This window comes from Mucor mucedo (genome assembly GCF_025094135.1).
Source record: "Mucor mucedo strain NRRL 3635 chromosome Unknown EV154scaffold_21, whole genome shotgun sequence".
Lineage (NCBI taxonomy): Eukaryota > Fungi > Mucoromycota > Mucoromycetes > Mucorales > Mucoraceae > Mucor > Mucor mucedo.
Genome location: NW_026252305.1, coordinates 339,150 through 352,296, shown reverse-complemented (window position 1 = coordinate 352,296; position 13,147 = coordinate 339,150). Strand labels below are relative to the sequence as shown.

At 37.7% G+C, this 13,147-nt stretch overlaps 4 protein-coding genes across 4 annotated transcripts; 2 read left to right on the top strand and 2 right to left on the bottom strand.

Annotated features, from left to right (window-relative positions):
• Window positions 1-133: 133 nt before the first annotated feature.
• On the top strand, window positions 134-1,629 carry EV154DRAFT_500468 (eukaryotic porin/Tom40). Its single transcript, XM_051600591.1, has 4 exons — window positions 134-447; window positions 528-679; window positions 769-864; window positions 926-1,629. Exons 1-4 carry the CDS (start codon window positions 255-257, stop codon window positions 1,481-1,483), a joined length of 999 nt encoding a protein of 332 aa, XP_051460349.1. The 5' UTR covers window positions 134-254; the 3' UTR covers window positions 1,484-1,629.
• Window positions 1,533-4,518, bottom strand: EV154DRAFT_500467 (E3 ubiquitin-protein ligase RSP5). Its single transcript, XM_051600590.1, has 6 exons — window positions 4,365-4,518; window positions 4,212-4,299; window positions 4,012-4,145; window positions 3,648-3,957; window positions 1,946-3,586; window positions 1,533-1,870 (listed from the first exon to the last, which is right to left on the bottom strand). The coding sequence occupies exons 1-6, from the start codon at window positions 4,456-4,458 to the stop codon at window positions 1,771-1,773; spliced, it is 2,367 nt and encodes a 788-aa protein (XP_051460348.1). The 5' UTR covers window positions 4,459-4,518; the 3' UTR covers window positions 1,533-1,770.
• A 2,545-nt stretch (window positions 4,519-7,063) lies between these two features.
• EV154DRAFT_126171 (P-loop containing nucleoside triphosphate hydrolase protein) lies at window positions 7,064-11,508 on the top strand. The gene is made up of 9 exons (XM_051593983.1): window positions 7,064-7,229; window positions 7,295-8,292; window positions 8,366-8,575; window positions 8,652-9,705; window positions 9,775-10,078; window positions 10,143-10,470; window positions 10,530-10,678; window positions 10,734-11,215; window positions 11,280-11,508. The coding sequence occupies exons 1-9, from the start codon at window positions 7,091-7,093 to the stop codon at window positions 11,408-11,410; spliced, it is 3,795 nt and encodes a 1,264-aa protein (XP_051460347.1). The 5' UTR covers window positions 7,064-7,090; the 3' UTR covers window positions 11,411-11,508.
• On the bottom strand, window positions 11,323-12,689 carry EV154DRAFT_126192 (uncharacterized protein). The gene has a single exon (XM_051593984.1). It carries the CDS (start codon window positions 12,507-12,509, stop codon window positions 11,607-11,609), a length of 903 nt encoding a protein of 300 aa, XP_051460346.1. The 5' UTR covers window positions 12,510-12,689; the 3' UTR covers window positions 11,323-11,606.
• Window positions 12,690-13,147: the final 458 nt, after the last annotated feature.

Genomic DNA, 13,147 nt, shown 5'->3' with positions numbered 1-13,147 from the left:
TATGTTTTTGACAGGTCAATAGACTCACAGTGACATGATGTCATTTGAGTCAAAAAAAGAAAAAAAAGAAAAGAGAGTCACAGTTTTAGTTTTTTTTTTTTTTTTCTTTTGACTTAGCATTTGAGCTCAGGCGGGGGTGTGGATTGTTATGTGTGTGGGTGCGGGCCGCTTGGATGGTAAGAGGGGTCCCATAGATAAAATTTCCTTTTTTTTCTTCCTCTTTTCTCATCTATTATTTTTTTATATAATTCAGCATGGCAGAGACTACCCCCGTTGCACCTAGAATGTTCTCTCCTCTTACCAACTCTTTTGGTTTAAAGGATCAAAAGCCTTCGGGATCTCCTTGGAACCCTCTCCAATGGCCTACTTGGTTCTCATACCAAAAGGGACGTCTTAACTTGCCCAGCCCTGGAAAGTTTGAAAGACTTCATGGAGAAGTCACCAAAGGTAAACTAAACGGGGAACACTTAAAATACGCGAGCCTGTCCAGAAGAAACAGACCTTAACACATTTTTATTCATAAACAGAGGTCTTCACTAGCAACTACCTTTTCGATGGTGCTCAAGCCAATATTGTCAAGGAACTTTCTGGAAATTTCCACGTTCAACATCAATTCTCTTTGGGCTCTCAAGTTATGCCTCCTATGTATAACTTTATGTCTGGTTATATGACTGAAAGAGTAAGCTTTTTTTTTGACAGTGAGAGAGAGAGAGAGAGATAAAATAGGTTGCATATAACCGGACCGGGATTGACAGTTTTTTATTATAGACCATGTTGCAGGGTACCATGGATAATGACACTAACCTTAACGGTGTCTTCAGACATGCTTGGTCTCCCCGTTCCATCACAAAGGTGGTTGCACAGGTAAGGAAAATCTAAAGTGAAAACCGAAAAGAAAAGCGGCTTTTAATAACACAAATCATAGCTCACCAACATGGCTGGTCACTCTATGCTCCAAGTTGAGCAAGAAGTAAATGGATCAGATTATTCAATGACTTTCAAGACCATGAACCCTAACCCATTGGAATTAACAGGTCTTTATATGGCTTCTTATCTTCAATCTGTTTCTCAGAATTTGGTGATTGGATCCGAAATTGTTTTGCAACGTCCTACTCCTGATATGGAAGAAACCGCCATGTCACTTGTTGGTAAGTATACTGGCAGTGATTATATTGCCACGGCACAATTCCAAGGCGTTGGAGCGATACAAGCTAGTTATTACCAACGCATTAACGAAAAGGTTGATTTCGGTGTCGAATTGAATTTGATGGTTCAAAATGGTCGTAGAGAGGCTGTGGCCACTGTTGGTGGTAAATTCGATTTCAGACAAGCTACTTTCAGAGGTCAAATCGATACCACAGGTAGAGTCTCTGCTGTTTTAGAAGAAAAGATGGCTCCTGGTTTCTCTTTCCTCATCAGTGGTGATTTGGATCACATGAAGGGTCAAAGCAAGTTTGGTGTTGGTATCATGTTGTCCGCTTAGATTATTATATTTTTCCTTTCTCTCTCTCTCGAAAGGGGCTTATTTAATACACAAAATTATAAATATTAAAAAGTTTCTTTCTAATAAGCCAAGTATATACATACATATATATATATATATATATAATGATGAGGGATGCATCAAAAGTTGCGATATATTTATATGATTTGAATGTGTGTGTGTTTGTGTGAGGGTTGCTTAATGATGACAAATGTGTGTGTGTGTGAGAGTTATGTATGAGAGAGGGGGGATTTTTTCTTTTAAAAGGAGGAGTGTTTCTATATAAATTATTCCTGACCAAAACCAACAGTTTCTTCAACAGCCATTGTTAATTTAGCGACAAGGGCTTCATAAGTTTTATACGGAGGCATATCAATACGATTGAAACTAATTATAATTTACGTTAGTCTATTTATAAGCAAAAAATAAAAATAAAAAAAATAAAAATAAAATGAGTCTTACCAGGTGTGAGCTTTGGGGAGTTGTGTGTCTTCACCAGCCTTTTCAATCGTAAATCTTCTGGGACCATCACTACCTTGGAGATCCTTAAAACCATTCACTGGGATACGAGAAGTACCAGTTGTGAATTGCAGTAATCTTGATTTCTTTTCACTATCCCATGTACGAATACACTTCCAAAACCATTGAATCACATCATCTTGTTCAGTGTAACCTCTATAATCCGTATGTTTCTTCCAATCATCCACATCAATTTCTGCAATACCACCAATCAAAAGTTCCAACTCTCTTTCATCAAATACATTGATTAAATCTTGAGGAATCAACTGATTAAATCCTTCCTTAAATGCTTTAAATTGTTCTTCCACACGTTTCGAAATACGCCATTCTGTCACCAAATCAACATATTCTACCTTGTTCTCTTCAGTTACTTCGATATCTCTACCACCGTCCTTCAAGTCTACGGTGACTAATTCACCGAAACGATCATCATCTACCGAGAAAGTTAATTCAAGTACATCTGTGATATCATTGTCGAGAATCCACTTTAGACTACGATAGAAGTCCGCATCGACACTTTCCATATTTGCCACAAGGACCTTTTTGTTCAATACCATTCTGTAAAGAGAGACGATAAAGAAGGCATCCAAGAAACGACGATGAAAGATAGCCAGACCAACAACACGACCGATGAATTTAAAGTAATTTAAATGTTCAGGGTTAATGGCGGAATGAGGGTTGATCTGTAATGTATAATTATCATGGGCCGAGTATTCAAACAAGCAATAGAAAGGGTTAAACATCTCATGCGATAATAAAAAGAAGAATTCTCTTGATAAACCACCATAATCTAAACCATCTTCACCATCAAATTTGATCATCAATCGTTTCTTAAGATCAGCGGGTACTTGTCTCATGACTTCAGCATAAGCATCTTCAAAGATATGCGAACGACGCACCTTGATATGACATTGACCTGGCACAGGACGTAATGCAGGTTGTGAACGGAAATAAATTAATTTACGTCGGAAATCTCTCTTGTATTGAGGTACGTTTTGATCAAGACTACTAGGTAATCTAGGATCATCCCAAGTGGTTGTCTTGGTATTATGATCGACGAAATACACACGACCTGTACTAGTCAAACGCATTTCCCAACCAGAAGGTAAAGGCCCTAATTGAGATACAGGTTGGACTTGTACTTGCAAGTTAGAACCAGGACCAATGGTATTGATATATTGTTGACGACGAGGATCTACCCAAGTGGTTGTACGCGTATTATGATCGACGAAATAAGGACGACCTTCAGGGTTGCTACGCATTTCCCAACCAGGAGGAAGTGGTCCAGATCCAGCTGTAGTCATATTATTTTGAACACCCACTACACCATTGGTAGTGGAAGTAGGTGTGGTAGAAGGACGAGGAGCAATGGAGGGAGCTTCTAAAGAAGTTGAGCTATTCCCAGTAGTGCTTGTGTTGGGACGTTCTTCTGGTAATCCACGTGCATTATGTCGACGTCTTTCCAATTCAGTTTGATCTTGTCTATCTTGTGCACTTCTAGCTGAAGGTCTCTTCCAAGTGGTTGTTCTGTTATTATGGTCAACGTAGTAAGGTCTACCTAAGTGATCCACTCGACGTTCCCAACTAGAAGCGGTTTAATTTATGTGCATAATTCATATATATATATATAAAAGTATATGCTTACCCTTCTGGTAAGTCACTGTTTCTGTTCTCTTCTGTGTTATCTGCTGCTGTGTTGGATGCATTCGTAACGGGTGCTGAATGAGGAGGGGGAGGAGCTTGTTGTTGTTGCTGTTGATGAGCAGGCGGTGGTGGTGATACGACGGAAATAGACTGACTGGATGGATTACGAGTGATGGTAGATCTGGAACGGGATGCGAGGGTATTGGTACCGTTACGGATAGGAGCATTGACATTGGTAGAAATATTTAAAATAAGTTTTCCTTGAATGATATCGTGGTTATTGGACTTTTTGAGGTCCAGTGTAAGCATTTCTTAATAAGTTCATGGTTAGACTACTATTTCTAAATAGCATAATAAGAGCTTACCATCCCCACCCACAGCAAGGTCAAATACATTGGAGACTTGGACATTAATAACTCCCAAGAAACCCTGATCCTTCTTTTTGAACTTTTTCTGATCAAATACTTGTACTGCAATGACGCTGGAATTATCGACTTGTCTAAAAATAAACATTTATAAAAAAAAGTCAGTTGATTAGGTCTGGGCTGTGGGAATATAACATTACAGGTCAAAACTCTCATTCCAATAAGGGTTCAAGGTCTTTTTCATGACGGTTGTTGTATGTGTTTGCTCACCATCGACTGTGACAACAGCTGCAAAAGAAGAGATGAGTTAATAATATTAAAAAAAAGATGGGCTAACTAAAAATGAAACCAACCAAAAGGGTCAGGCATTTTAAAGAACAAGTCCTTCTTGACAAGACCATCAGCAGCAATGACTGTCAACCGAACTGTCCTTGGTGTATTTGTCATTGTTTCTTAAAGAAGTGAAGATAAATAATATAAAAAGAGCAGCAGCAGAAAAAAAAAAAAAAAAAAAGGGATTTATAAACTGGGTTTTTTGTTCTTCCTTAATTTTACCCAATCAAAGTTAAATCGTGGCTTTTCGTGACGTTTGAAATCATCGCACCTTGGTTGCACCTTTGGTTTGTGATCATTGTTTATCCTTTTCCAGTTCATTGTTTCGTCATTGCTTGATAACCGTTTGCCTCTTGGCATTCATCTTAGTTTATGCTTTTGTATAAACATATATATAAAAAAAGGGTGAAAACTCCCCCTTCAATGTCTTTTAATCGCTTCCCTAATCTCGTCCCTTTGTCTATTCTTCTAATGCCCTTGTGAAAGGAGAGCAGTAATAATATATATATATATAAAAAAAGGATACTATCGCCAATGAATCGATTGTTAATAAATGAGTGTGACAATGTACTATAATAGCCTTATTCGTGAAAGGTTCAAAAAGGCCTCGCTATTTCAATCAACAATAGGGAGAGAAACACCGCCCGCGCGCTGAGTCGATTTGACAATGGTTACACTTGATTGCCAGCTGCATTTGATTTTTTTTTTTTTAATTTTATACACGACTTTCAGATACTTTTTAAGAATTATCAGAACCAAGACCCTTTGTGTTGATTATACGCGAATTCCTTATTATGCCTGGTTTAAATCAGCAAAAATTAATTCATTGGGAAATTTATTCCGATATCAAGAAAAACTATGTTTGTGAAGCAATAAGAGAACCATGTGTTTATTTTATTGTACGACCTAAATGGCATGACATGCAAATGTTAATTTTTCTGTGCGAGGAAAACACACACAAAATAAAAATGCTACTTTATTATCTGATGGAGTAAAGATTTATCAAAGAAAACTCCGGATCTACGGCTATGTATAAATTTCTTTTTCTTTTTGGACCCTTGATATCATTTAGTGCCCTATAGAAATCACACATGATGGTTCGGGTCAAGACAAACAAAGAAAGTGTGCAGCAGTGTTACATGATACCTATAAAGCTTGAACTAGCCAGAACTGTATGGCATCATTGATAAATAACTTTTGTGGAGGATGAGATTCACTTTACTGTGTAAATGAGGCAAAGCACACCTCGTAAGACAATCACGTCATGGCGTACAAAAATATTAGTTGACTTGGAAACTATCTACAAAGATCGCAAGATAGTCTAGAATTATGTCAGTGTAAAAGACTCAATTGAAAAATAAAATCACCACATAGCATAATAATTAAATGTATACTTCTTACTGTAATATTTTATCTAATTTTTGAAAAACCATGTTACAAGTTCTTACAAATATAGATATCATCCATACTAGCTTAAATTCTGTACATAAAAGCGGTCCGAGTAAAAAAAAAAAAAAAAAAAAAAAAAAAATCGATTTATTCCGGAGCGCACGGATCGATTTTCTCCCGAGATACGAGTTATTTGGATATATACAGTTGCCATGACTACTGCATAAATGGTCAGTTGCTTAATATATTGTAGCACAGAAAACACTAGCCAGACATGCATGATTTGAGTATATTTTATTTTCGTTTGGCGTTCAGGACATAAGCTGTCCTTTATGTGATTTTGGAGTAGAATTTTACTTGCTAAACGTACGGTTAATAATAATAAATTATTACGGGAGGAACCTTCTCTTGACCATTTCCCAAACTTCTGCTAAGAGCATCCCCAGCGGTTTGTTTGAAATTTCCACAGATATTGATTTAAATTTAAGTTGAATTTCGGTGCTGGCCATGCGCTATCTGCCTTTGAGCTTTGAGTAAACTAATAACTGATCGACAAGATGAGAAAAAAGTACAAACCTTTCTTTAAAGAGAGAAATGATTAAACCCGACAGATACACACTGCTATAGGCTGAGATATCTTGACAGCTGCATCGAAGCCTTCAACATTCTAAGGGCGTGCCAAAAGCTCATATATGTTCATAAGAGAAGATAAGTAACAATAGTCAAATGATTGAGCAGCAAATTTATATTTTCAATTAAAGCATACCAAAATCCTTCAGTATATAAATTCCCTTTGGAAAATGGACGAACCCACTCAGCCAGTCCTACTAGTCACAAACGCAGTGTTGAATGCCTTATTAGTGAAGATAGTTGTCCAAACCCATGAGGAAAGGGAGTGCAAGTCAGAAATGTGGTCTGGCGAGCTTTCGCCCATGCCCTACAAGAAACATGGTACCTCGAAAGAACATACATCGGTTTTCAGTCCCTGCAAAATCTGTTGAAAGAGACACAGACATTACAGTTAGTTCTATTGTAGGACTACTTGGTAAAAAAAAAAAAAAAGGTCAATTCAAAGCTGGGTTTTTTTTTGCAGGATGGCATCAATTTTGCCCTCCTGAACAAAATCATACAACCCGTTTTTGGCATATTGCAAGGAACACAAGCGAATATGATAGCCTAGTAAGAGGCAAACCATATCATTAGTACAAACAAAAGAAATATTGCTTTTATAATTGTCCTAATTAATGCATTTTCCCCTTTTGCTCTAATCCGAGTCAAGTTGTGACTTTCACATTTAGGACAAAAATAAAAAAAAAGTGGTTTTTTTTAAAAAAAAACACACCTTCAAACGTTTAGAATGTCTGACGAGAACTTTGTTCACGACATTGCAGTCGATATTTCAAGAGCTTTGAATTTAACAAACCCTAATGATTTAATTGCTAAAAAAGTCATTCAATTTGCAGAAACCAACAAAGATTTCGAAAAATTCAGTAAAGGTAATAAAGAGAGTGTTGTTTTATATTCGTTTTATACCTCGAGTAAATTAAAATTAGGTATTTAGTATGTGGCACATTTGGTCGATTCAGTCGCGAATTCTTGGCCGACACATTCACTAAAATTAAAAATGAAAAACAACGAGCCAAATATGCACCCAAACAATCGGCTGATCCCATTCCAGAGGCAAACCACAATGAAGTGTTAGTTTTGAGTAATCAATTACCAGGTGGACTTTTGACAAAGAATAAATCAGCCGCTGCGGATCAGGATCGTCCGATTTTCAAAGTACCTGCCTTACCAAATAAATCATTGCTCGGTCTGGATGAATTAGCTCGTAAAAAACGTGAAGCCGCAAAAGAGCAACAAGAACAACAACCCGTCGAGAAAAAGGTTAGAATGAATTGGGACGACGATCAGGAGAAAGAAGAGGAAACGAATGCCGACAGAATCGAAAGACATCGCCCCAACTATCGTTCACAAAGAATGGAAACACCTTCCCATGGCGGAGGCATTTCGGATTCAGCTTTAAGGAGAATGGAAGACATGAAGAGAAAGGACAGAAATAGAGGAACAACTCATTATGACAGAGATAGTCGTCACAACGACAGAAGGGATGATGATAGAAGAGGTAGAGACGACAGATATCGCAGGGATGATAGAAGAGACGACCGAAGAGATGATAGAAGAAATGACCGTGATAGTTCGAGAACCCCATCATCTAGAGAAGGATCAGAAACACCAGGTAGACGCGGTGGTTTGATCAAACGTAGTCAATGGACCAGTATGACTCCAAGTAACGAAGGATCCTTTACTCCTCGCATGTCCTCAGGTAACATGACGCCGGGTAGACATGACAGTGGTATCAGACAATCCACAGGTGCAGCTACAGCTGCCGCCAAAAGAACCTGGGATTATATGACACCCGCAGTACGTTCAACTGCATACGACGAAGTTGCTTTAGAATACCCCGAAGAATTTGCAGGCGACGATATCGATAGACAGAGATGGGAAGAGGAGCAAGCTCAGTTAGATCGTGAATGGTATCAAATGGAAGACAATGGTGTATGTATTCATGTATCTAATGTAACCAATGTCATACTAAAGATGCCTTTTTTTTTTTTTTTTTTTTTTTTAGATTGTGGATGAAACGCATAATGCTTTTACGGAATATGAAGATCACGATAGACACAAGGAAGAAGAATTAGCACAAAAGCAATTAAAGAAATTATCAGCACGTCAAGCACAATACAACAGAGATACAGACATGTGGGAAGCAAGTCGTATGTTGAGTTCTGGTGTAGCTCAACGAATTGAGGTGGATACCGATTTTGACGAAGAAAACGAGGTACAAAAGAAAATGAATAAAATAAGCTTGATCTTAATTTTTGGTAAACTAAATTTACTAACATATCTTCATGTAGAACCGTGTTCATTTATTAGTTCATGATATTAAACCTCCATTTTTGGATGGCCGTATGGTGTTTACAAAACAATTGGAGGCTGTACAACATGTTAGAGATCCTACCTCCGATATGGCCATTATTTCTCGTAAAGGTAGTAGACTTGTCAGAGAAAAGAGAGAGCAAGCCGAACGTGCCAAGGCCAGTAAATTTGATCTTGCCGGTACAACCTTGGGTAATGTCATGGGTGTCAAGGGCAAAAAGGAAGAAGAATCAGCGGCTGATGATGGTAAGGGCGACTCTAAATTCGCTTCTCATTTGAAGAGTACGGAAGCAGCTAGTGATTTTGCTCGTTCAAGAACAATGAGAGAACAACGTGAATTCTTACCAGTATTTGCTGTCCGTGAAGAATTATTAAAAGTCGTGCGTGATAATCAAGTCGTGATTATTGTGGGTGAAACCGGTTCTGGTAAGACTACTCAATTAACCCAATACCTTCATGAAGATGGTTATACCAAGTACGGTAAAGTGAGTTGTACCCAACCTCGTCGTGTGGCTGCCATGTCTGTTGCCAAGCGTGTTGCTGAAGAAATGAACTGTGAGTTGGGTGATACTGTTGGTTATACTATTCGTTTTGAAGATCAAACCTCTGAAAATACCGTCATTCGTTACATGACAGATGGTATTTTGTTGCGTGAATCAATGAGTGCTCCCGACCTTGAGCAATATAGTGCTATTATTATGGATGAAGCGCATGAGCGTGCCCTGAATACAGATGTTTTGATGGGTCTTTTGAAGAAATTACTTGCTCGTAGAAGAGATTTGAAATTGATTGTGACGTCCGCCACTATGAATGCCGATCGTTTCTCCCAGTTTTTTGGTAACGCACCATGTTTCTTTATCCCTGGTCGTACTTTCCCAGTAGATGTCATGTTCAGTAAAACCTCTTGTGAAGATTATGTCGATAGCGCCGTCAAACAAACGTTGGCTATTCATTTATCTCAACCGGCTGGTGATATTTTAATTTTCATGACTGGTCAAGAGGATATTGAAGCAACTTGTTCCGCACTAGCAGGTAAGATTATTTCCTGTAAGCATTCATAGATTTTATGGCTAACCCCCCTTTTTTTATTTATTTAATTAGAACGTTTGGAACAACTAGATAACCCACCGCCGATGGCAATTTTACCTATTTATTCACAATTACCTGCTGATCTTCAAGCGAAAATTTTCCAAAGGTCTGAGAATAATGCTCGAAAAGTAATTGTAGCTACCAACATTGCTGAAACTTCACTGACTGTAGATGGTATCATCTATGTTGTTGATACTGGATATTGTAAGCTCAAAGTGTATAATCCTCGTATTGGTATGGATGCATTGCAAGTGACTCCTATCAGTCAAGCCAACGGTAATCAACGTAGTGGTCGTGCTGGTCGTACAGGACCTGGGTAAGTTTTTAATTTAACTGTTTTGTATGAGACATAGATCGTGACATTAACCCTATATTGATAGTGTTGCCTATCGTTTATATACCGAGGATGCTTTCCGAAATGAAATGTTTGTTAATACGATTCCTGAAATTCAACGTACGAATCTTGCGGCTGTCGTGTTACAATTAAAGTCTTTGGGTGTGAAAAATTTGCTAGAATTTGATTTTATGGATCCTCCTCCACAAGAAAATATCTTGAATTCTATGTATCAACTTTGGATCATTAACGCTTTTGATAATACGGGTGAATTAACAGACGCTGGACAAAAAATGAATGAGTTCCCCTTGGATCCTTCATTAGCGAAAATGTTGATTGCTGCTCATGAACAAGATTGTACTGCTGAAGTTTTGGTAAGTAATACATTGTCAAGTCAAGCTATGATTTTAAACATATTTTTTTTTTTATGTAGACAATTGTCTCTATGTTATCTGTGCCTTCAGTGTTTTATAGACCCAAAGAACGTATGGAAGAATCCGATGCTGCTAGAGAAAAGTTTTTTGTACCTGAAAGTGATCATTTAACGTTACTTCATGTCTACACTCAATGGAAGATCAACCAGTAAGTCACATAAACAAATTTAATAATGATCGATTGCTAATTTTATTTTAACCAGTTATCGTGATGATTGGTGTACCAAACATTTCGTTCATCCCAAGGCCATGCGTAAAGCCAGAGAAGTACGATCTCAATTAATGGATATCATGAAGACCATCAAGATGCCCTATATCTCTTGTGGAACTGATTGGGATGTTGTTCGTAAATGTATTTGTTCCGCCTATTTCCATCAAGCCGCCAGATTGAAGGGTATTGGAGAGTACGTGAATTGTAGAAGTGGTATGAAGGTGCATCTTCATCCTACCAGTGCCTTATTCGGTGCAGGTTTTACACCTGATTATGTCGTATACCATGAACTTGTCTTGACATCTAAAGAATATATGCAGTGCGTTACTTCAGTCGATCCTTTCTGGTTGGCCGAATTGGGCCCCATGTTCTTTTCCATTCGTGATCGTGATAGAAATTATGGACATAAGGAAAAGCGTATGGCTAACATTGCCACTGAATCTCGCTTGAATATGGAGATGGAAATGAAATTAGGTAATATACGGATTGCTCTGTTTATCATATATCATTCACTAATATTTTTAATTTCGCTCTCTAGCTCGTGAACGGGAGGAACAAGTAGAAGCAAAAGAACGTCAAAGTAGACAAAACACGGCTAGAGCTGGTCGTATTGCTACTCCTGGTGCCAGAGATATGCGTACACCAAGAAGAAGAGGGTTGGGATTATAGTTGTTAATTATATTTTCTTTTTCAATAAAATTTTGTCAGTAAACACTGTGATACCAAACCTGATCGAGTATGTCACCCTCAATAAATAAAGCTTAATTGTGTTACATCATACTTTTCATGTTTTAGACAAAAGACTTGATAACGTTTGTTACTCTCTAAGCACACAAAGGCAGATCACAAATTAAAAATCTATATTTTATTTCCTGCTTTTATTCATATTGTTTGTTATAGGCTGTTCACCGTACCAGACCTTCATTTCTTGCCAATCTTCGACAGGCGGCACCACTTTTCTCTCTACTCTTTTGGTTCTTCTAGCGATATTATTTTTATTTCTAATCATGTTTTCTGCATCCTGTAATAAATTCCTCATTCTTTCGCTGGCAGCTCTCTTCCGTTCTTGACTCTCTTCAGGCGTTTCATGTCTACGATTATAATAAACCTCTTGTTCCATCTCCTCTTGTTCATCCTCCTGCACGTCGTCTTCTTCTTCTTCTTCTTGATAATGATCCTGCTCTTGATGCTGCGGATGTGTTTCTGCCAAGTAACGATCTATAGTCGTTTGTTTTCCCGGCATATTCTCTTCTAGTTCATCATAATCCACAGGATCTAAGCCAAATGGATTATCTTCGTCGTTGTCGGTGATAGGTATAGGAGTAAGGGTCGGCTGATCCTGTTTCACATCAAAAGGGAAATGAGAGATGGGAATATGTTGATTTTGTTCATAGCAGGTAAATAACCAAGCGGGTGGGGCACATTTCAAACCCTTCTTTTGATAACGTACTGACATCTTGTATCGATCAGCATTTCTAGGTTCGAGAATGACAATGTTGCTAGTGTCACTTGAAGGGACAACGGTACTACCCATGCCTTGTGCTATTGCAACAAGTTTGTCAAGGTGGGAAACACGTTCATCGATGTAAATTGTATACTTTGTGAGAGCTTGAGAGAGCCCAATGTTAGAGATCACTTCAGGTACATAAGCTGTATTACTGGTTTTATGCTTTCTTCGCTTGCTGGGCTTTGTTCTTAGAGTCATGAAGCTTTCAATATTACGCTCCATAATCAAGTTATCGATAGTCATTTTCTGTGGTTCCTCCATTTCTATTTTTGTGTGTTTATGAAGAATAGAAAAAAAGAAAAAAAGAAAAGAAAAATATTTGTGCTTGTTTATGTGACGTTCTGCGCAAAGCAAGAATATGCCCCAGACAAGCTGATGATACAAAGACAGGCATCAAGCATGTTTAAATACTTCTTTTTTTATTATGGTGTTGGTGGTTATAATTAAGCTAGAATGTATACAGTCAGATTTATCATTTGTGTATAGAATTACTTCTCATATAACGTAAAGCGATAGACTTTATGTCAGCTAAGGTATTAGATCCTACACTACGATTAAGCGCACTCTGGTGCATCCCTTATTTTCTTCTTTCTTTCTTTGTACTTATAAAACTACTAACAGGGAAAATGGAATTATTGTAATTCGGTCATCATTCCTCCCCCCTCGTTTAAAACAGGCATCCAAATCCATTCTTTTGTCTTCAATTACTTATAACAAATGCTTAACAGATGACAAATACAGAGTTTTTTTTTTGTGAAAAAAGATAATTATCATAACCAGCTTTATTAATTAATTTTTATTGATAAAATTATTATACTAAAGACGTAAAGCTAGAATAAATAGAGAGTCGCAGGGTCACCACCAATGTGTATCAATTAAGAATAGATACTTGAAAAATA

Coding starts and splice junctions, on each gene's coding strand:
- EV154DRAFT_126171 (XM_051593983.1), top strand. CDS start 7,091: ATGTCTGACGAGAACTTTGTTCACGACATTGCAGTCGATATTTCAAGA. Junction 8,293..8,365: donor ATCAAATGGAAGACAATGGT/GTATGTATTCAT, acceptor TTTTTTTTTTAG/ATTGTGGATGAAACGCATAA. Junction 10,679..10,733: donor ACTCAATGGAAGATCAACCA/GTAAGTCACATA, acceptor TATTTTAACCAG/TTATCGTGATGATTGGTGTA.
- EV154DRAFT_126192 (XM_051593984.1), bottom strand. CDS start 12,509: ATGGAGGAACCACAGAAAATGACTATCGATAACTTGATTATGGAGCGT.
- EV154DRAFT_500467 (XM_051600590.1), bottom strand. CDS start 4,458: ATGACAAATACACCAAGGACAGTTCGGTTGACAGTCATTGCTGCTGAT. Junction 3,958..4,011: donor CCTTGCTGTGGGTGGGGATG/GTAAGCTCTTAT, acceptor GAACTTATTAAG/AAATGCTTACACTGGACCTC. Junction 3,587..3,647: donor AACAGTGACTTACCAGAAGG/GTAAGCATATAC, acceptor AACCGCTTCTAG/TTGGGAACGTCGAGTGGATC.
- EV154DRAFT_500468 (XM_051600591.1), top strand. CDS start 255: ATGGCAGAGACTACCCCCGTTGCACCTAGAATGTTCTCTCCTCTTACC. Junction 448..527: donor TCATGGAGAAGTCACCAAAG/GTAAACTAAACG, acceptor ATTCATAAACAG/AGGTCTTCACTAGCAACTAC. Junction 865..925: donor TCACAAAGGTGGTTGCACAG/GTAAGGAAAATC, acceptor CACAAATCATAG/CTCACCAACATGGCTGGTCA.